Raw genomic sequence first — 23,778 nt, forward strand, 5'->3', positions numbered from 1 at the left:
AAGAAACAATACACTGACTAAAGATGAATACCAATACCTACTGATCCTGAACCCCATTATCCCTGTTTTCTATTTTCTGCCGAAAATCCACAAAACATTGAATAAACCCCCTGGTAGACCCATAGTGGCTGGTATAGATTCCCTCACATCTCATATTTCTGAATATGTCAACATTTTTCCTGAATAAATACGTAGTCAAGCTCGAATCATACCTTAAGGACACGAGCAGTGTCCTGAATCTCTTTGAGGATTTCTGTTGGAATCCAAATTACATTTGGCTGACCATCAACGTCCAATCACTGTACACAGCAATTGAACACGAAAAGGGCATCCAAGCCTGCAGAGAATTTCTAGATCCAGACCCTGACCTCTCCTTAGAACATAAAGATTTTCTGTGTGAACTGATGCGGTTCATACTTACCCATAATTACTTCAAATTTTTAGAAACCTATCTCCAAATCTGTGGCATAGCTATGGGCACGATTTTTGCGCCCAGCTTCGCCAACCTACTTATGGGAAGCTGGGAACATGAAAACCTCTCTATTCCAGAAAGAAAAGCACTTAAGAGTCTGATGGAAAATAATGAGATTGTTATTAAAGAAGCTGACAAAGGGGGGGGGTATTGTTATCTTCAATAGATCAGATTACATTATGGAGGCTAATAGAATATTGGGGGATTCTAATTCATATCAAATCCTGCCTAAAGATCCTACAGAGATGTTTGTAGATGAGTTACGTATTATACTCAACAAAGCCCTCAGTAAAAATGTTATTAACAGAGAGGAATTTCAATTTCTATTTCAGGAAAATCCTGTTATCCCTATTTTTTATTTTCTCCCAAAAATACATAAGTCCCTAACAAATCCACCAGGGAGACCTATAATCTCTGGGATTAATTCTCTAACAGCGGCAGCATCTCAATATGTGGAAATATTTCTAAAAAAAATTGTTGTCACATTACCAGCGTATCTTAAAGATACTACCTCTTTATTACAGCTGTTACAATCATTTGAATGGAAAGATGGTTATCGATGGGTAACCATAGATGTACAGGCATTATATACCTGTATTGGTCATGACCAGGGGGTTGAGGCCATAACATACTTTTTGGAGCTAGATAGCAATTTGGATAATTCCCATAGAGAATTTATATGTGTTCTTATAAAATTTATTCTTAAACACAATTATTTCAAATTTATGGATTTGTTCTACATCCAATTGTGCGGTACAGCCATGGGCACCTTATTTGCGCCCAGTTTTGCCAATTTATTTATGGGCAAATGGGAATCTGAATACATATACTCTAATAATCCATTCAAGTCTAATATAATGTTCTATAGACGTTATATCGACGATATCATCATAATTTGGGAGGGTTCTGATGATACCCTTGATGCTTTCTTTAAGTATATTGGGGATAATAACCTCAATTTAAGCTTTACCTATAAGACTGATGTCAACTATATTGACTTTTTGGATTTAAAATTGGAAGCCAAAAATAACAGAATTGAAACAAGTACATTCATTAAAGAGGTAGATAGTAACAGTTATGTACATTTTGAGAGCTGCCACTTACAAAAATGGAAGGAAAATATACCTTTCTCCCAATTCAATAGGGTAAAAAGGAACTGTTCTGATGAGGTCATCTGTGCAAGTCAATTTAAGATTTATTTTGAGAGATTTAAAGAACAAGGATATCCTGAAAGCCTGCTAGATAATGCACTTACCAGGACTGGGGAAAGAAGGAGAGAAGAACTCTTGAGTTATAAAACAAAAGATAACAACAAAAAAATCGTAGTTCCTTTTATAACAGAGTATAGTGCTGATGAAAAAAGAATTAGACACTCTCTAAATAAACACTGGAATATCATTAAAATGGATCCTATTTTAGGTCCTGTACTGGGGGATAGGCCCGATATAGTGTTTAGAAAAACTAAGAATCTTAAAACTCTATTAGCTCCTAGCCTCTTAAGTAATCTAGTGGACAAGAGTGGGGGAACTTTTCTTTCTAATCTATGCTCCAATTGTGGTTTTGTAAAATGTTCAAAATGTAATATCTGTAAACTAGCTGATACTCATGGAAGATCTGTCTTTGATTCAACCAACACCAAGGAGTATAAAATCAAAGGAGCCACTACCTGTCAAAGTTCCTCAGTTATATATATCTTAGAATGTCCGTGTCATCTTAAATATGTGGGGAAAACTAAAAGAATGCTTAAGATACGTATACAGGAACACGTGCGAGCAATAAAAAACAAACTTGACACCCATGCAGTTTCCAGACACTTCAAACTTTTTCATGATGGAGATCCTAGTTCACTAAGATTTAAAGCCTTAGAGCTTGTTACACTAGGTCCAAGGGGGGGAGACCTTGCTAATAGACTATCTTGCAGGGAAATGTATTGGATTTTCCAACTAAATACTCTTGTTCCTATGGGCTTAAATGAAGCCTTTGAAATAGCTCCTTTTATTTGATGTATAGATTTATCCTCAATGCCTGTTATACTAATTTGTTCTCTCTCTGTTTCATTCATTTTTTTAGCCTTTGCGTACTCCTCTATATCAAACAGGAAAATATTATCCTGGAGGATTATAATTGCATGTTTTGCTCAGTCAGCTATTTTGATGTATAGATTTTTATACTTTGATTAGTCAGGTCAGCTTATCTTGTCTAGTTAAAAAAAGGGTAGATCTAAGAGGGCGAGAGGAAGAGTATCTTGATATGAGATTTGAGTTGTATGAAGGGGTGTTGTTGGTGAGGACTTTGTAGCCCAGGTCTCCTCAGGGGAAGAGCGTTATTGTGGACGAAACGCGTCAAGGAGGCAGTGTTTTTTTCTGTGTGTTCCAGCTGACAGCAGGAGAAGGAGTTCCCGGTCCATGCTTGGTTCTATTCGGAACTATATAACACAGATAAGCCTGCTTATATTTTATCCAATGTACGGGCAATATATTTGTCTTTTTGGAATGTGCCATGTTTATTAAATTTTATTATCTTTTATGAAATTATGCACTTGTCATGAATATACTACACTATTGTGTTGCTATTTCCTTTTGAGCCCTAGTATGTGAATCAAACTTGGAGGTCAGCTTTGAATCCCAGTGGAATATCACAGAGATGTGCAATCTATCATCTGCTATCTGGTACGGGGCTAATTTGGAATAATCACTTCCACATTTAACCAATTGGTGATAATACACTATGTTTGGCGCTTCCTTTTTCTGTTTTTTTCTATAGGTTTACATCTGCAATCTGATGTACAAACGCGAAGCAGCCTACTGTATGTGATTTTATGTTTTTATGAGCACGTTTGTTCACGTGTTTTAATTCACACTGAGCGCCGTTGTCTTTTTCACTATTTTATATATATATATATATATATATATATATATATATATATATATATATATATATACATACAAGCCCAACCCCTTTTCTCACTGTATTAAGATCTACAAAAGATATATAGATGATATCCTCATGGTTTGGGATGGTGATGAGGAATCTATCGATTCATTCCTCACATACATTGATACTAACAACTACAATCTAAAATTTACAGCCAAACATAACACTACTAGCATTGAGTTTCTAGATTTAGTTCTTACAGGAACTGATAATAAGGTTGAAACAAAAAACTTTGTTAAAACTGTAGATACCAATAGCTATCTCCATTTCAAGAGTGGTCATGTAAGAAAATGGAAATCCAACATCCCATACTCCCAATTCCATAGGATAAAAAGAAACTGCAGTAATGACTCACAGTGTAGGGAACAACTACACATGTACGCACAACGTTTCCAGGAAAGAGGCTACCCAGACAAACTTCTCAGAAGCATTGATGAAAATTGAAGAGGTTATCATAACAGATCTATTACAATATAAAACTAGAGATCACCAAAAGGAACGTATTCCCTTTATCACGAACTACAACTCATGTGAAAATAGAATAAGGTCTACTATCTCCAAACACTGGGAGATTTTACGCATGGACCCGATTCTAACTACCATTCTCCCTACAAGACCGGATATTATTTTCCGTAAAAATAGGAATTTGAAAGATGCCCTTGCACCCAGCATGTTATCTGATGTTCATACTAACACTTCCAACACATTCCTCACAGTGAAGGGTTTTAACAAGTGTAGCCACTGCAATATTTGCAAGTTTGCGAACCCTGATAAGAAAGTCTTTTATAATCATGATAACATGATAATAGCCTGAAGTTTAACATAAAAGAATTCATGAACTGCCAAACACCTTCTGTTATATATCTATTAGAATGTTCTTGTGGTCTTAAATATGTTGGCAAAACGAAAAGACCATTGAAACTAAGAATCCAAGAACATGTCAGGAATATTAAAAACAAGATTGAATCCCACTCTGTTTCTAGACATTTTAATAAAAAACATAACTCTGATCCGAATCATCTTACGTTCAAGGGGATAGAGAATGTATGCCTAGGATGTCGAGGAGGTGATCTCCAGTCCAAGCTCTCCAAGAGGGAAATGTTTTGGATCTTTCAGCTGAATACCCTTACCCCCTCTGGTCTTAACGAAGGATATGAAATTGCTCCTTTTTTTATAATTATATGTCTCACTGTATATTTTACTAAATATCTCTGGGCTATCTAGAACTGCTGGCTAACCTAGTTAAAAGGGCCACAGATTTGTGTGATCCCAGGTTGCATATGACGGCATTGCATTATTCTGCTTGTATTCACTACTCATGTTTTAGCATATGTCCATTTTTATCACAGTTTCACATATCTGTCTTACTTTCACACCACCTATATGATGATGTGTGTGTTTTATCTGCTATGATATTTATTATTTATATGAATATATATATTTTTATATTTTATACAAATTATATTACTTACTGCTAAAATTGTATTGCATTTGCACTTTACTGTGTATTATCTGAAACAGCATATATTGCATACTATGATTCCCCTGCAAAAGATGGCCACTGCAGACTCCATTCACTAATAATCTATGTGGAGTGCCCTTACCCAAGATGGCCGCCACACTCGGTTTTTAGGACCTATTTGGGTCTCTCTGAACTGTAAATCTGGCACTGGACATGTCCCATTAGTGTCCTGGGACTTTAATCCACACACCTAGAGAGATTATCACCAGATCCCTCAGTTTGTTGCACCCGCGCGGTCGCGGGTGTTCCGCGCATGCGCAAAATGGCCACCATAAACAGTATATAAACAAGCCCTGAACATGGGCATCTCATATTTCCTCCTGAAGAAGTCTATTTACGACGAAACGCATTGAGGCCCTTCTACTATCTGTATACACTGCCTTAGGCCACTCTACCATCCTGGACACTTAATGTGTATACCCTGATACTCCTGTGCGGAGATCACTGGTAACACCTGTAGAACCTTCCAGGGGCCCATACTGGTATAAGCTGACCTACTGCCTAAATACAGATAAGCTTATTATTATTTTGTACAATGTGAGTGTGGATTTTATACTATTGCTGAATAAATTCTTTGTACATAAATTACTACGCTATATGGCTCCTTTATCTTCACTATTTTGGTTGATTGGAGTTTGTTAGCGGTGTTTGCGTGGGGACGGCTGCCCGAGACCAAGAACTACTGCATACTACACCTGCTGGTTACCTGTTCCTGACACACTATATGGAGCTGTGATTCCCTCTCGGAGACCGATACAGATAAGCTGTTTTTATATTACCTTTCGGTACGCTTCCACCTATTACATTGTTACCTGGCCAGTGTTTACATCATATATCTACATATATATCTATAATATAAATGCTTAGTGGCGTGTGTTAGTCTGTCTGTGTGTGTGTGTGTGGAAAAAATAAAACCAAGCTGCAGCGCCACCTGCTGGGCGGAGTTATACACTGACCTACTAAATTCTTAGTGTGTGTGGAAAAAAAAATTCAGAAAGGGCTGAAATTTGGTATACTAAGATGTTTTTAATTTGTTAATTTAATTTGTTAATTGTTAAAAGTGTTTATAAAGATTTAAAAAATATATATATATATATATATATTTCTTGAAGGAGAAGTGACAGTTGGGAGTGGTTAGTGGTTGCCGGGGGTGACAGTTGGGAGTGGTTGGTGGTTGCCGGGGGTGACAGAGCGAGAGGAGTGTGATACTCAGGACCGCTGAGAGAGATCCCTGTGTCTGGATAGGTGTGGCGATGAAAATGAAGGATGAGGTGATGGAGAAGAATGATGAGGTGGTGACGTGGACAAAACCACGTTAAAAAAGGGCGCTTACGTCGGGAAGTAACGCTCTTCCCCTGAGAAGGCCTGGGCTATGGCCCAAATGCATGACAAGAACCTTTTTAACACCTTAAGTAGCTTGATTTGACTAGAATGCATGAGTATCATGCACGGGTTAACTTGTATGTATATGTATATATATATGTATGTGTGTGTGTATATATGTATGTATATGTGTGTGTATGTGTATGTATATATATATATATATATATAAATTTTCCTGTGCATGCATTTTTAAATACCAGATGAGACTCGCATAAGCCCCCAATCCCCCAATTTTTTTTTAATTTTTTTTTACCCCCTAAGTGCTTCATATAGGTCTTTGGCCATGTAGTTTGCTTAAATTATTCCAGTGAGCTATAACAACAGCATTTCCTATTCCACATATTGAGTAATTAGAGGATTGCTTTTTACATTTTAGTATCCTGCAATTCCGTGTCTGCAAACCTATGATATTCAAAATCCTGTGTTCGCTTGCCTTAAGACTTTAGAGGCACAGGAGCGATCTGTACTTAGGCCTACTTTGGCGCGTATATGCTGTATTTTCCTGCAACCATGAGGGTCTCTGACCCTTGTCAAATGCACCTTACATGCGATCTATAGTGCATGACTTCCTGAGTGTCTGTCTTAGTGCAGTTTACTAGGTGAACTTGGCTCCTCTGGGACTGTACACTTAGTCTGAACACTTACAGACTGAACAAACATAATTCTAAAAGTCTTCTTGTCGTAAAACAGTGCTTTCCACATTTTCTAACAACTTGCAACCAATTTCTGGAGAATGAACTGGCAAAGTGCAGTTCTGTCTACATATAAAATATCTTATTTACTTTTACAGATTATTATTATTCTCTTTAATTTTTAAAGACTTAGGTGACCAAATTGTACGAAATTTGTCGGAACTGGCCCAGTGCCATATCACTTCTAGCTTCATTGGGGCCTGTTGCTGCTGTCCCATGATAACCGAACACACAATCATATAGGGCCATCTGCAGTCCTCTTCCAATTGCATGTTCTAAAATGCCTGTTAATGTTCCATTTTATTTTAAACATTTACGCTGGGGGTCATAGGTTAGATTAGATTCCAACCAGAGCACGATCTGTGTCTTTGTATGTTCTCACTGTGTTTTGTGTGCGTTTCCTCCCACACTCCCAAAAACATACTGGTAGGTTAAATGGCCTCTGATCAAGTTTTAACCCTAGCGTGTGTGATAGAAAACATAGATTGTTAGCTCTACCAAGGTCCAGGGTCTCATGTGAACGATAACCATTCTTTTCTATACAGGGCTGCATAAATTGGTTGCGCTATATAAATAACGCTTAATAAATTAAATACCATGCATGCTGTACACAGTGGGTTTGGACACGAATACTCCTAGGTGCAAATATACAACATAGTTTAACAGACAACACAAATGTTCAGATGTTGAACACATACATGTAGGCCAACGGTCACACAGTACACATACAGAAAACATTTTAAAGGCATACAACTTATATTTTTTTTATTAGGCCTTTGTATGGCTTTTATATGTTGAGGTGAATGTATAATATTTTTTTCAACCACTGTACATAAGTAAGGTACACTAGGTAAGCTAAATGTTGCAACCAGAGGGGCATTGGTTTTGTCTCTGTTCCAACCCCTCTTATAAATCTTACTCACCGCTGAATACAACTTGGGGTATAGTCAGAGGACAGTCTTTGTGGCCATGTCATGACACAGTTTAAGGCGTGATTAAGACTAGAAATCTCACAGAGCAGGTAAAAGGAAGAGCAGCATAACTCCCGTAAAGCTGGTCACACATCTTGTTATTTTAGCCAGTATCTGATCCAGTGTATGGCCCCAAAATGACTGATACTGATCCTATCAGATTACATGATAATTGGCATGATGAAAAATGCAGTCAAAACATAACTGCATACAAGGCCAGTAATTCTCTTCAGACCAAACAGGCCACCATGTCCTGCTGCTTGACCTGAGATAAATAGCCATATCTTCACTGAGTTAGCCACCCATGTGAATGGTGAAATCAGGCAATTATTCTGTCTCCCAACTCTTTGGTCGAAAGGCGGGATTGGCACGTTTTGTGGCCACTTTAAGGTTTTTTTTTTTTTTTTTTTTATTTATTCTTCCTTAAAGCAATATTCATCATTGGCACTACCCTTTACTATATACAGTTAAGAATGAAAAATGTGAGTACTTTTTAAATTAGTCGCATACATTCAGAACACTGAAACCCGCACACAATATGTGCACATAAATTGATTTCTCCTTTACTCTGAGAAACACCAAGGCTGGTCCAGTTAGCCATTATTAAAGGGGTCAAAAGTCACATGGAACAGTAGACGCTCATTGCGACAAGTAATACATATGTTTTTTACATTTGCTGTATTGCAGCTTCCCGTGCTGTCTGCTCCCACGTGGGTGGAAGAGAAGGGGTTGAAAAGCAGGATGGGGGCACGGCCATCAAGCTGAGGAGAGGGAGACTGTTTGTTTGCTACCAGGAAGGAAAATTTGGATAACTACCATGGTATGCAGTCTCCCAAAGCACCCTGCAATGACTTCATGCAGGCAGGTCAGTTCCTCATCTGGAACTGAACAGTCAGTTCAGAATGTTGGTGGTGCCCTCTAGGACAAGTTCACATTGCGGTTATTACTCTTACGATTTCTCACTCTTGTTAACAAATTGAACTGTTGCTCTAGGATGGATTGAATTGGATCATATCATCTTGGTCTTGTGCATACATAAAGACCTTCTGTCAGTCACAAGTGAGAGAGGCTGTTCAAGATGCAAAGACCTATACTACATGATATCTGGATCGTCTGCTGCCAGTGCCCAATCCCATACCAGGCATGAAATTTAGACAGTTTGTACCTTTGCTTAGATCAGACATGCTTTGCGTTTTTGTTTTAGTAGAAAAGCTGGACACAAATAGACCATTTAGGTTTGGCAAATTGGAGATTTTTACCTAAATTCGCCCAATATCATTTCGTTTGTAGACAACCAGCAAACCAGAGATAGATAGCTAGATATTTATATATATATAAATATATATCTATCTATCTAGATATAAACATGGAGGTACAGAAGTAAAATAAGGGTCAGGTGAAGGATTTACATCAGACATGCTGGGGAATCAGGTTGGCCGCAGACTACAATCTGAATGTGTGTATGTATGGTTATAGTCAAACTCCTAGGGCTCAACATTATCCTGTCATTTGGTCTCATCATTTCCTTTAAGATGACTGCATTAGTTCTGAAATCCTTTTCATAAAGATGTTTTATACAGTATAAAGGAAAATAAATGTTCTGTTACAGGAATCTATTGTTTTATTGGCAAGTTTTTTTGTTTTTTTTTAATTAGCATTTTCCATAGTTCTATGTAGTTAGAATGAGTGTAGAATTCAGAAATAATGGCATCTCTTGTAGTGTATTTGCTTCTTCAATATATTCCCTAACTGATAATATGATTTTGAAAAAAAAAACCAGAAAAAACAAAAAACTTCTGATGTGTTTTAGTCGGGAAATTTTTTTTTGCGATCTTTACCATATACAAAATGTGTTGTTTTTGGAGGAGTTGCTCAATAAAGATATTGAGTCTGTGCTTTGCAAAGAAGGGTTAAACCTTATACTACCCATTCACACAATTTGGACCTGTGGGCAGCAACCTTTTGTTTGGTTAAACTAGTGCCTTTTTTCATTGGGTCTGAAGATGTGCTGGTTTTTGAGCTGAGACCATGCAGATTTGATTTGTAGAGTGTGATTTTGTTCAGTTAACGGAGTGGAATCATGCTCCGTGCATCAAAGGCACACATAAGCAGGGTGGTTATTAATCACACTGAATGAAGTCCTGCCTGTGCTGGCTAAAACTATTCATTGTATGTAGAGCATTGTAACACGCCTTTTATATGAAACAAAGTTCATACAATAAACCTGTTATGTTCAGTATATATATCCATGTGCTGCTGTTCTTGTATCCTAAAATAAGTGTATATTTAACAATTAGGGAACTCCAAGACAGATTCTGGGATCTGCACGTTTCATTTTGACGTCCGTTGTGGGTGTTTTGCTCAGTTTGGCTCCATATTGCTGTGTGTAGGCCCTCAGTGACCAGAGATGGGCAACATGATGTTTGGTGTTGACCTCACTAATGTGATCTACTCCTGAGGGGGGGGACATTAAAGTGGGAGGATATATACTGAATATTGAAAATGAAATGAGTAGACGTGCACTAAATGCACTAAAGTATTCTTGGGCCTATTGTGCGAATTCAAACTTTTTCAATCTTTCAAGTTTTTTTTTTTGGTTTTCTTGTAATGTTTATAGTGTATGTAATGCAGCCACCTGGTGGTGCACCCCTGCACTTAATATTTTTACAACAGTCTGTTCCGTAGAGGTTTTGATTGTACTGGATAGAGGATGTGTCATGGGGCTGGCAGATGCGTTCTCTAGTGGCCACATCTGCTTCTGTAGCATAGAATTATAAAATATGGTGGAAAAAAAGTGTGGAATGTTAAAATGACGGGAAAATTATTATTTGCGGTTTACATAAACTAGCTGAAAAAAAATAAAAATATATCAATGTTAGAACTCCTTCGGTTTATTTTATGTCCTTATGATAAGGTTATCTCAATTTTTTGACATATTTATCTTGATTGTTGTTAAATAATGAATAAATTGTTCTCCGTTGATCAACATACCTCCCATGGTACTGAAGTTTAAGTGATTTTCTTTATTGTTCTTTTCTGCGAGAAGCTCCCTGTAACCAGTCTAATGCTGCTGCTTATTTGCTGTTTTTTTTATTTTTTTATTCATTTTGTAGCAAATACAGATATCTTTGTACATGGACACGGTACATGTGCTAGTGACCTTTCATCCTTCATCTCGCCCACTTTTACTTCCACTTCGCCATTCTGATCTCTAGATCCACTTAAACTGACCCAATGTGTCATCCGTATGTCTGCTCCATTCCATTTAGATTGTAAATTCTCATGAGCAGGGTCCTATTTTCTCCCGTTCCTCCTTTTTTAATTACCTACAACTTCTGTTCACAGCTATACAGTGTGTCCTGCTTAGGCTCCATGCCCTAGACTCAACTCCTCCATTGTAATCTCGCCTTTTTGCGTGGTTCTGATCAAGACCATTTATTTATATAAAGCCACTAATTCCGCAGAGAATATTTTTGTTAGTCTCTCTTGGGCACAGGTGCCAGTGTGCACTGAATATGCACCCCTTTGCTCATTTAGGCTAATATTAATGGTGTTGAGATTTGTATTGTTATATGTTTACTGTTTTGTCCTGTAATACCATGTACTGTTTTGATGTTTGTCCTCTATACTGTGCTGCGGAGCATTTATGGCGCCCTTTGAATAAAGGATAATACCTCGTAGCAGTAAGACCCAGATATACAAGATGTGCTTAGCACACTTCTCTCCTATGGCATACCAAATGTTGCTCCTCATTGTTATAGCAATATATGCATGTTTTATACATCTTCTATATCACTTCAAGGTATACTTCATAGTCAGGAAATAAGATACATTATTTTAAAATAGTTTTTTGCTCTATTGCGATTAAAAAAGATTTCCTAACCCCATGAATTTAAAGGTTTGTGATATTTACCATGTTACAAAATATTGTCCAGCATCAATTTACATCTGATTTGTTTTGTATTTACAGTCTATCTAGGTTAGTTCTGCTATTATCACTAAGCTATTACTCCAGTCGCAAAACCTTGATGTATATTGATTGTAGACTGCTGCCTGTGACAGGAGGATTGTACTGGGTTAATATGGAGAATACGATGAGATAAGGAGTAGGCTAGAAAAGTGATTACAACTAGGGACCCGCTAATCACTGACCTCTGTAGGGATCCTCTGGTTTATCGCTAATCTGACTTGCACTTGCCATTTTCTTCTGTTGCTGTGTGATCGTTCATAGTCTGGTGAGTAATTTGGCATGGAGAGAACAGGAGGGAGGGTGCAGAAAGTCCAGCAGCTGTGCTTGTTGATATTTAAACATTTTTACTGCAACCAGCAGCATGTTTGGCATAACCATTAGCCAGTAACACTTAAACCAATTGTTGTGAAGAAAAAATAAAGACATTCATATTGGATATAATAGTCATACTGTGATTTGCATTCAGGGCAGGTTTGTATTAGTTTATCATATGTGCCAATGAGATTGTTTTTTTTTTTCCTTCGTTTTTGAAACCATATCCTGAGATTTGTGTACATTAAACAATAATAAAACGTATGAAATATATAACCCACCAGCTCCACACACTGTCCTGAAAGTGTGACGTTTGTCAGCTATGCATAAGGAGTCCAACATGTTTGTTCTACAGCATGAATATGTTATGGCTAATGTGTGTAACTGCTCTCTTGGCTGATTAGTTCATTCTCTTTTTAGAGATGGTGTTGAGCACAGTATGGGTTTAATTCTTAAACATAATTATAACCCATTCTGCCATTTAAAACCTGTAAAAGTATAAACACTGGAAATGGTGTTAAAATGTATAAAAATTAGCCCTAATTTTAAAATGCGTTCTTAAAAATGTCATCTGGGTGTAGGAACCATTCTTTGAATAAAGTGTTACGGCTATATTTGCCAAGAATTTAGACTTATGTCACTTGTGTGTTTTTTGGAAAAGTAATTTAAATCTTTTATTATGTAGCCATAGACACTTATTAATTTATTTTCATAGTTACACTGTAGCATTTTAAATTGCTGCTGATTGATTTTCATTGCCATAAAATTAAAATGGGAGGTCACAGCGGAATTAGTGGCGCTATGTAAATAAATGATGATGATGATTTTACAATGTTACTGTAGGTTTTGGCCTGTAGTACTAACATGTTGTTTTGTCTGTTCAGCCCACCTGTACATTCAGTCTTTGCGTCTGATTTGGGTGTGAGTCTCAGTCCCTATTTGTGTCTGACACTGGAACCAGATTCTTTTAACCAATCAAAAATAATCAAGGACATTAGGGCTGCAATGCTTAGGCTGGGTACACACTACAGACAATATTTCCTGATGCAATATCTTTAACGATTTTACCAACAACTGAATGTCCCGATCAGCATGACAAGTCATGTGTACACACTATACACGTTTTTTTAAGATTTACCCTCAGATCTGTGCTCTTCATCTCTCATAACCATTGGCTGAAAAGATTGTGACTCTGTAAACTCTATGGAGATTTGTCTACCTTGCTGGTTGTGAGTGCATACACAATTTGCCCGACATCCTTACATCAGTTTTTAGAGATTTTTTTTAGTCCGTTTATAAAATCAAATCAAACAATACTGTGTGCTTTGGTATAATAAAACATGATTTTTGCAGCGTACATACTAATGCAGTATCTGACCTAATGGTCATTTATCGTATGATTGGCCTAATAATAGGGGGAAAAACCTGTAGTGTGTACCCATCTTTAGTTTTACCATTAATTTTCCTAACATTAAAAGAAGCCAGAAGCCAGACACCGTAGGATCTTAAATTAAAGGTCACTTCTATTCAGGGAGCAATTTTCAATTGTTGAAATAAAGACTTTGTTATGAATTAATAGTATGGTATCTCATTCCATTACAGATATCATGCAGTCTGATGTAAGGGGCACAGAGTCTGGGGAGGAGGGGGACACCATAAAAGGTGTGACTGTCATTACACTGTGCTCCCTTTTTAGTGATCAGTGAAGTTGTAGGTATTTTACAGCAGGTAGAGCAAATCATTAGAATTCATAATGAACTTGCTAGGAAACTACCAGCTGACTTTCTATCAAGCTTGTGTGTTCACTTTATGTCACCGTTAAGTTTTCAAGAAACATAATCATGAAAGAATAAGAAGTGTGCTCAGAAATATGGGGAGCACTAGATATTATTGGAGATGTAGGCAGCACGGTGGCCTAGGGTTCTTTACAGTAAGGGCAGTCAAGATATGGAATTCATTGCCAGGGAAGGTTGTGATGGCAGATTCAATAGATATGTTTAAGAAAGGGTTAGACAAATTTTTAGCGGAAAGGTGTATCCAGGGATACGACCGTTAATTTAAAATAAAGGATAGTAGTGGATATAGGGTAAAAATTGGATTGCAATATTGAGTCTGGGGGGATTTTCAAAATTGAAACAGATGGATTAATTTCAAATATAAGTGCAGGATCGCAGGAGATCCAAAATAGGTTGAACTTGATGGACTGGTGTCTTTTTTTCAACCTCATCAACTATGTTACTATGTTACTTCTCCCTCACAGCACTGGGGTCATGACTTCGATTCCCGACCATGGCCTTATCTCTGTGGAGTTTGTATGTTCTCCCCGTGTTTGCGTGGGTTTCCTCCGGGTGCTCCGGTTTCCTCCCACATTCCAAAAACATACTGGTAGGTTAATTGGCTGCTATCAAAAATTTACCCCAGTCTGTCTCTCTCTGTCTGTCTGTGTGTGTGTATGTTATGGAATTTAGATTGTAAGCCCAATGGGGCAGGGACTGATGTGAGTGATTTCTCTGTACAGCGCTGCGGAATTAGTAGCGCTATATAAATACATGATGATGAGATGTAGTCCAGCAGTTGGATATGGCCTACAGACTAGGGTGACTTCGGCTTCTGGAAGTACCTACTTCAGTAGTGCCACATCTGAGAATAAGCTGCACCTGCTGGCTGTAGGGAAGGTACTACATGATGTAAGTACAGGTCTACTAAAGAAATTGCATTAATTGGCTTTTTCTGGGATGCAGTGGGAAGTTGTTGGGGTTTTTTTTGTTGTTTTTTTTTTACTTTTAGAAACTGATGCATTTAAAATACATTCATATTTTCTACTTTATGCAGAATTGTGTAAAGAATTGATAATCTAGATCAGGGTTTGGGAATCCCCGGCACGCTTGCTAGACGTGGCATGTACACCACTCTTGTCTGGCATGCCGGTACTCCGCAGCTGCTTCCCTGAAGCAGCCGATGATGGCCGAAACGGAGCTTCGACGAATGCGCAGCAGCTCGGTTGTGCCCATCATCGGCTGATTTAGTGAAGCAGCTCCCATTTTTCTGCAACAAAAGAAGTGTCTCCAAAGGTAAGTATGAGGGACACTATAAATTGAGGGGCACATCTGTGTGGCATACTATGAATTGAGGGGCACATCTATGTGGCATACTATGAATTGGGGGCACAATTTTGAGGCATAATATGAGTTTGGGGCTCAGCTATGTGGCATAATACAAACTTGAGACAGTACTGTGTTGTAATATGAATTGAGGGCACTTCTATGAGGCATAATTTGCACTGGGGCACTACTGTGTAGCATAACATGAACATTTATTTGTTGGTCTTATTACTAATAATATTGTGATATTAGCATTATAAAATAAGACCTAATTAAATGTAATACACTCACACCCCGCCGAACTGGAACACCTGGGCTTTACTAGATTTTAGCCGGCACACTGATAGAAAAAGTTTGCTAACGTCTTGTCTAGATATACAGTGCATGCTCTTTATAACAGCAAGGTAATGGCATGATTGCATTTTAATGCACCTTTGTGCAGAGAATATACCTGGTGGTAAGTGAGGGTATCATTATAAAAGTAAGTGATATAAACTGAACACTAGCTGCAGAGCTGCCACAAGCAATTATTCCTCTCTCTCCATCCCCATTTTTAAGTTATCCTCTACCCAACATTTGCTTTCCCCCCCTTTCTTACCATTCACCCCGTCCATATACCCTTCCCTGTGTCTATCTAACCCCTTCAGTAGTTTACTCGCCTCTGTGCTGCTTCTTGCTGGCTCCTTTCAGCTCCCCTCTCCATTGACAGCTTTGTGATGTTATTAATTACATGATGTCAGCGATGCTGCAGGGAGCTGTAAGCCTTGTCCTGGCTCTGTCTGGGAGTCAGGAACCACTCTCTGGTAGATATGCACCTGGGGGCTCGGACTGTTGGGGTCCAAGCATCTTGGAGGCGCACGTGCTGCTTATAAGGGGGCCCGCTGCCGCATCACTTAATTCAGCGAGGAGGTATTTCCCCATCTGTCACATCTCAGGACCAACTGCTGCATAGAAATGGAGCCCGCTACGTCCCTTAATTCACTTTGGAGGGCCCGCAGAGCCCAGGGCTTCATCAGTGGGGGCTGATGGGGCCCCATACTGCTGTACTGATGGCTGCCCTGGCTAGCTGTACTAACCAGGATCATGTCAAAGTCTTATGGGGCACACTGGAAACATAGAGAAGAAAACTATTTTTCAGGAGAGTGCAGTGATAAAGTACACCTACATGCTACTTATCCACCTGCACAGAACAATGCACCTAAAGACATCTTTACATCCCCAAGTTAAATGGTACCTTGCAGCATTGTAATTGAATCTGAGAATAAGAATTTGACAACCAGAATGGGTAATGCTTACTTTACAAAGTGTCCAGCTACAATCAAATACTTGATATTACGGTTTTATATTTGTTGGCACCTTTTTTTTATTTTTTATTGGGGAATGCCATATTTATGTAACATTATTATAAACCCTGTGTTTCTCCTCTACTAGTCATTGCTGTTATTTTGCTGTGTTTTGATAATCCTCCATAATGCTCTAGCCTTATTTATTGGGATTCATTTATCACAGGGTGCTGTTGCTTGGCAGTCCTTATCTCTCCTGTATGCAAATTGCAGTTAGCATGTGTTCAACCCTAGCCCTCTGTGTTATCTAAACCACTGTCTCTGAATGGGCTTCAGGCCGCTGTGGTGAACAGTGCAGTAGCCTCTTACATCTAAAATCAGTTTACCTTTATTGTTTACAGTGTAAATCTGATTGCTTTAACAAAGCTACCCTTATCTACATCTAAACTTCTGCATTCTTCAATTATCACAGAGATCTCCAGTTCCCTTTCCTTATCTTAAGACCATAGCAGCCAGCTCTGATGTTATGATGCATTACTTTGCTTTGGTCTCATCTCTTCTGTTTTACCTCACTCTTATATTGTGCAATAGAAACAGACTCTGCATTCCTAGGGCTCATACACATGGCCATTAATATAACACATTCAAAGCACATTCTTAAAGCCTGGTAAATGTGCCTTGAAGTTGATAGTACAAAAAAATAATGCAAGCAAATGGACCCATATGTACACACTTTCTTACACGCCTTTGCGTCTATTTCAATGCAGCGTTCACCAGTTTCATACACTCCTGGTGCAGCACGGTGGCTAAGTGGTTAGCACTTCTGTCTCACAGTACTGGGGTCATGAGTTCAATTCCCGACCATGGCCTTATCTGTGTGGAGTTTGTATGTTCTCCCTGTGTGTGCGTGGGTTTCCTCCGGGTGCTCCGGTTTCCTCCCACACTCCAAAAACATACTAGTATGATTGTAAGCTTGCGAGCAGGGTTCTCTTACCTTTCTGTCTGTATGTATTACCCAGTATTGTTTTATTAATGTTTGTTCCCAATTGTAAAGCGCTACGAAATTTGCTGGCGCTATATAAATAAATTATGATGAGGATAGATTAATTGGCTGCTATCAAATTGACCCTAGTCTCTCTCTCTCTCTGAGAGATAATGAGATCTCTGTACAGCGCTGCGGAATTAGTGGTGCTATATAAATGAATGGTGATGATGATGAATATAATGGAATTCTATGGAAGCACTCAGTAAAGGCATAGGACAATATGCTGTTAAGAAGCTTTCTGAGAACACGTTTTGGATGCTCTGTTAAAAGCGAGGACAAAGTACAAGGCTTTGTCTATAACATTATTAACATTGGTGTGTGCGATTCCTAAAATGAATAGTATGGAAATAGCCTTTTTAAATTGTAGTTTTTTGCATGTGCATGCTTAATAAGATTTTATTAATCAAGTAGTTTATTTTCATGTAATAGCAGATTTTCACTTACACAAAATATGCAACAGAAGTCATCTGTAACTATTAAGCATAGTGATTTGAAATAATATTGCATTAAAGAAACAAATAATATATGCCGTTTTCTGATTTTTATATTGCTTTCATATGATTAGTGTCAATTATTATATTTGTGGCTTTGGCTAGAGATCTTTGTAGGGAGGGAGTTCAACTAACGGTGGTGGTGGTAGTAGTAGTCTTATGAATTATCAATATAGCCCCAGCAGGAAAACGTTATCTAAAGACCTGATAATGAGCATTACATGTCAAATCCCAGAATCCAGTGTTACTGTGATAATGGATACAATAATTTCAGTTTCAACAAAGTACATATATGATTATTTTCATGTTGACAATCAAATTTGATGATTTGGTAATCTTGTGTCCTCTGTGATGTCCTTAAAGTGAACAGGGTATCACAAAGCTACTTCTGTGCCAATAATATATTTATATCCAGTAATCACATAACTGTTCCATGCTCCTTATGAATCTAGTTTTCCAGTTCCAGGACATTTCTTGTGATTTGTCCCTCATAGCTCAACTACATGGTTTAAGAGGAGGCCTCAGGTGCTTGATAAAATAGGCAACTTTTTTTTTTTTTTTTGTTTGCTCGTCCTATGCTTTTTATACAATCTGTACCTAGATCCTTCTCATAGAATCACCTAATACCATCCCACCTAGGGTCTAAAGCAACATTTTGGGTTCTTCCTGGTGAATTCTGCTATCTTGTATTTCACAAGTTCATTTTACATGCTATTCTGGTATAATATGCTGCAACAGGTCATAAACATGCTTTCTGCAGCAAAGTGGTTGCTACTTCGAAATACCAATGTAACATTACATGCTTTCAGGTTAGTGGATATGCTTTCACATAATGTATTTTGCTTCCTACGTGAATAATAAAGAATTCTCTTCATTGTACATAGTTATGCGGATTCCCTGTTTACTTTCTATTTTGTCCTTATTTGTGATTCTTTTAAAATTATTTTAAATGTATTGTACATAAACCCGCTTCTTCTATTTTGTAAGGGTTGTTACAAGCACCTCTTGCGTAAATCATTCTGTTTATTATTTTCTGCATATCTATAAATGACCATTGCAAGAGTATTTGTTTTGAAATCTTTTTAGTATCTGGCATGTGTTGGTCAAAGTTGTTTATCATTTTGTGTACGAGTCTCATTTTTAGTGAGCGGAAATGCTGACACTGTTTAATGTGAGCAGCGTGATTCATGCTACTTCAAGTAATTCTGCCTGGTTGCATATTTGCTTTCAGCCGGTAATTTAAAAATATACTTTCCTTAGATTGTATATCCTATAACAGCAAAGCTGTGAAAGCTGCACCTACTTTCAGTGGTGATTGTAAAATGTATCAAAAAATGTATCAAAAGTTTCTGGGTGACACCTGTAGTTGATGTACACTTGCATTGTATAGTCTATTTAAGCCAACTGGTAAAATTACATCTAAGGTTAGAAAAAAATTCCAGCATCTAGGACCTATACCTAAACTAAGCGGAACTCAATCTTTGTGATGCTTTATAACCATGTTTACTACAATTGGTTATTGCAGAAAATCTATATGTATTTATTGTGTGTGTGTTTTCATTGGAATTGCTGACATTGGTAGTTCTGTATGTCACTCATTAATTAACAAAATAATGACAAATATGAATAACACGTGTGTCTTTTATTATAGGGAAAACAGCTGACAGAGGCCCATTTCCACTGTATGGCAGAGATTCAGCGGTGCCTGGTTGTCAAGTAAGTTTGAAGTTCATTTTACTTTGTTATTGGTTTTGCCTTTATGGCACGTTCACACAATTTTTCTTGTGCTCCAAATGGAGAACAACAAAACAATTGAGGATATACCATGACATAGAGATTGTTTATTAGGGGCTTGGTGGTACAGGGAGAAAATAATGTTGCAGGAACATTGACATTTTATATTTGACTGCTGTCTACACGGACAGCAATAATTATGTGGCACAGGACTCACCAGAGCTTTATGCTATAGTGTTTCTCCGAGCACACCTTTTTATAATTTAGATCATCTATAAATGTGTTTTATCCCCAACCCTCTTTCAAAGCATTTGAGGTCATCTCTTGTAGCTATGCATAACTAAGGCTAGGTACACACGGAAGAATTTTGCAACCGATGTATTGTCTCAAATGATTGTACCTATGACTGAAAGTCTCATCAGTCTGAGGAGTCATGCGTACACACTGACACGATTTACCTTCATATCTGTGTTCTTCATCTGGTCGTTTAGTCTTCAGAGAATGACAACACAATATTCATTCATTCATTCACTCAATCATTCATTGTCACACTGATTAAAACCGCCTTGTTATAGCTATCCACATGTCCTAACGAGTTTTGTTCGCTTCTGTGAAACAAAACATTCTGTCTCAGAACAAACAAATGAATTATTCCTTCTACAGCACTCTCTACATGTATTCACCGGGACATTCATTGCTAGCATCGGCTGAAAAGAACACAACTCTGTAAAGTCTATGGGGATCGTGAGCATAGGTGCATACACACTACATGATCGGTCGGTGATTGGTCGGAAAATATTAAACAGTACAACCAACCAAATGACCCGACAATCGACACTTTGGAACACCCATTATGTCACTATACACACTAACCCCACACTAACCCGACTTCCGACTGAATGGTCATATGTTGGCTGATTTGGCCGATGATTGGAAAATGCTCCAGTGTGTACTCAGCCTTAGGTAACCAGGGCAGTCCAGCATCTTCACACATGAGCCTGATGATGAAGGCATGTTGTTTGCTTACTAAAACGATTCCTACTTCTCTGCAAGTCCCAGATTTCAATATGCTTTACTGTCCATTATTTATCTACCTAGGTGTTTCCATTTTTTCTTTGTCCAACTACCTCTAATTATACTAGACATAATTGTGTACATGCTTTGAGAAAGCTTGGGTCATTGTATATGTCTCCCCTTTTGCCTGCTATCTAATTTTGGTCTATCTCAAACTTGCCATATTCTTAACATAATACAACCCACTTGCCTCTAACCCCTAGGTGAGGAATAAGATCGAAAGGTGGGCCTTGATAGGACGGTAGGGAATTATGTTAACAGACCATAGAACGGCTTACAATTTAGTCTCTGCTAGTAGATTTAGTAGGACCTATAGCCATAGTTCCAGAGCAATTAGTGTTAAACAGTGATATACTGTAAGTAGTAATGAAATAAAGGAAAGTAGAGCGAATGCCTCATCCAACTAAATTAGAATACAAAAAATAAAAAAAATTGTGTGGCAAAGACTCGTCAGTTGTGCACAATGCAAAGTAATCTGTGTTTGCAGGTTCTTATTAGGTAATGTTTGGCTGCAGGATTGAAATAGGGAACCTACCTTCATCCAATCTCTGTGCAGGCAGCATTGTAAGACTAGCTGGGCAAGCAGGCTGCCAGCAGCTTGGTGGTAGTGTAAGGGTGGATATAATGCATTAATTTCATCATACTGTACATGTAGTTTTCTTTATTGAACCAGGAGTTTTGTCCCTGCAGACTGTACAGTAATATAAAAATATTTCTTTACAATGTGCACTGTAATATATATTATATAAGTGCACATAAAGATATATTCTCCTCACAACCTCTGAAATGTGTATATATCTATATATACAAATAGATGTCACTGAAGTGCTACTTTTTACTGTTTCAAGCCATATACAAAATATCCAAATGCAAGCTTGCACAAAATGTTTCATTACTCCTTGTGTTAATGAACACTTGTTTTGCGATGACTAATTATTTCTTCCTGTAAAGCTTGCTTTGTTACCCTATAAACTGTGTGCTTCAGTACTTCCAGCAGTACCTAAAAATGTAACTGGTGTTAAAAGGGATTTTTTTTTTTTTTTTAACTTTTCATATGTAAATCTTTACTTCACATGTGATAGTTTTGTAGATCTGATAACAAAAAATGTGGTATGGGAGATGTGTTTGACAAGGCAAAAAGTGTTACATGGGCAGACTGGTTGGATTCCCTTCCCAAAAGAAACACTTGCATTTCTCTACACCACTCCAATATACAGTTAATACTCATTACAAAGGTAACAATTTTAATTTGATTACATTTAAATAGATTGGAATAATAAAATAAACAGCAAATTGAGAGTACATGCACAATATAGAGCAGTTATAGGATTATTAGATTTACAGTTGCAATACACATGTTGGTCCGCTTAAATTAGGTCCAATTGTTTGAGATTAAATTCTTCACCTGAGAACAATCAAATTAATCAAGAGCCATCTACGTACGATCATATCGGATAGAATGTCATCTCATGTCTATTCTTTACAATTTCAATAAAAAATAATTGGATTGTAACGTGTGAACACTTTAGGATTGTCTTTTAGTGTCCATGATAACTTCCACCGGGGCTCTGGTCACTGGATACAGTTAACCCCACAGTCAACAGCATCCATGCTCATTGATACTCGCAGGTTTCCAATCTATGGGAGTTCGTTACATGAGATTATTGGTCCAGCAAGATTGCAAAGCTAAAAAGTACTTAATATGCTATATGATCCAGTCACGCAGCAATATTGGTCAGATTGTTGTTGTCTTGTGTCCTTTAAATATGTAAGGTTTTCCTTGAATGTGATTAGCGTTTATAGTGGGTTGTTTTTCATTTTGGTCTATCTTCTGCTTGGTTTGTGACTGTTGAATTACTTTTCTATTTAATATTAATGTGTGTGTGTGTATCTATCTATATATATATATATATATATATATATATATATATATATATATATATATATATATATATATATATAATGTGTGTGTGTATCTATATATGTGTGTATCTATATGTGTGTGTGTATCTATATGTGTGTATCTATGTATGTGTGTCAGTGGCGGATCCCCCCCCCCCCTACCAGGGGCTTGCTGCCGACAGCTGCACACTGCAGGTCCGTTCAGCAGTGACAGTGTGCTGCCCGGCTGCTCTGATTGTGTTTTAAACACAATCAGAGCAGCGGGACAGCACACTTTCACTGCTGAACGGACCTGCACATACTGTGCAGCCGCCCGGCAGCCTTAGAACACAGAAAGGGGGCGGGGCCTAAATCCCCCCCCCTAAAATCGCCCGGGGTAGGACAAATGTCTGGGTCCGCCCCTGATGTGTGTATGTGTGTGTATCTATATATGTATGTGTATATGTATACATGTGTGTATGTGTATATGTGTGTATGTGTATATGAATATATGTGTGTATGTGTATATGTATATATGTGTGTATGTATTATAGTTTATATATGTATGCATAAATGTGTTACATTTCAGCCGTTTATTTATAGCTGGTGTGTTACCCAACATTATTATGTTTCTTAACATTAAACTTAATGCTGGCTTTATCATAATGCCAAGTTGGCACCTCATTGGTATCATGTGGAAGCATGATATAAAATCCGTTTCGGTATATTATTCTAGTGGAGTGAACCTGTTAATCTTTCTATGGCAATGTATATTTTTAAGTGAAAACACATGTTAGGCTTCAGAGAACTGAGTAAAAATAAATTGTGGTCTCACTTGTTCAAACCTGCCTCATGCCAAGCCGAGGTAGTCACAGACTGAATCATTTTTGTGAATGAACACTTTGAAGTGCTC

The 23,778-nt window shown here is 37.8% G+C and overlaps 1 protein-coding gene across 4 annotated transcripts in view; it reads left to right on the top strand.

Annotated features, from left to right (window-relative positions):
* TCF12 (transcription factor 12) overlaps positions 1–23,778 on the top strand; it is a 176,608-nt gene that overhangs the window by 86,445 nt on the left and 66,385 nt on the right. For all 4 annotated transcript variants that reach the window (XM_075208047.1, XM_075208048.1, XM_075208050.1 and 1 more), the window contains exon 6: positions 19,828–19,892. In XM_075208047.1, coding sequence (XP_075064148.1) covers positions 19,828–19,892 — 65 coding nt within the window. The remainder of the gene's footprint in view (positions 1–19,827; positions 19,893–23,778) is intronic.

This window comes from Mixophyes fleayi, chromosome 4, assembly GCF_038048845.1.
Source record: "Mixophyes fleayi isolate aMixFle1 chromosome 4, aMixFle1.hap1, whole genome shotgun sequence".
NCBI lineage: Eukaryota > Metazoa > Chordata > Amphibia > Anura > Limnodynastidae > Mixophyes > Mixophyes fleayi.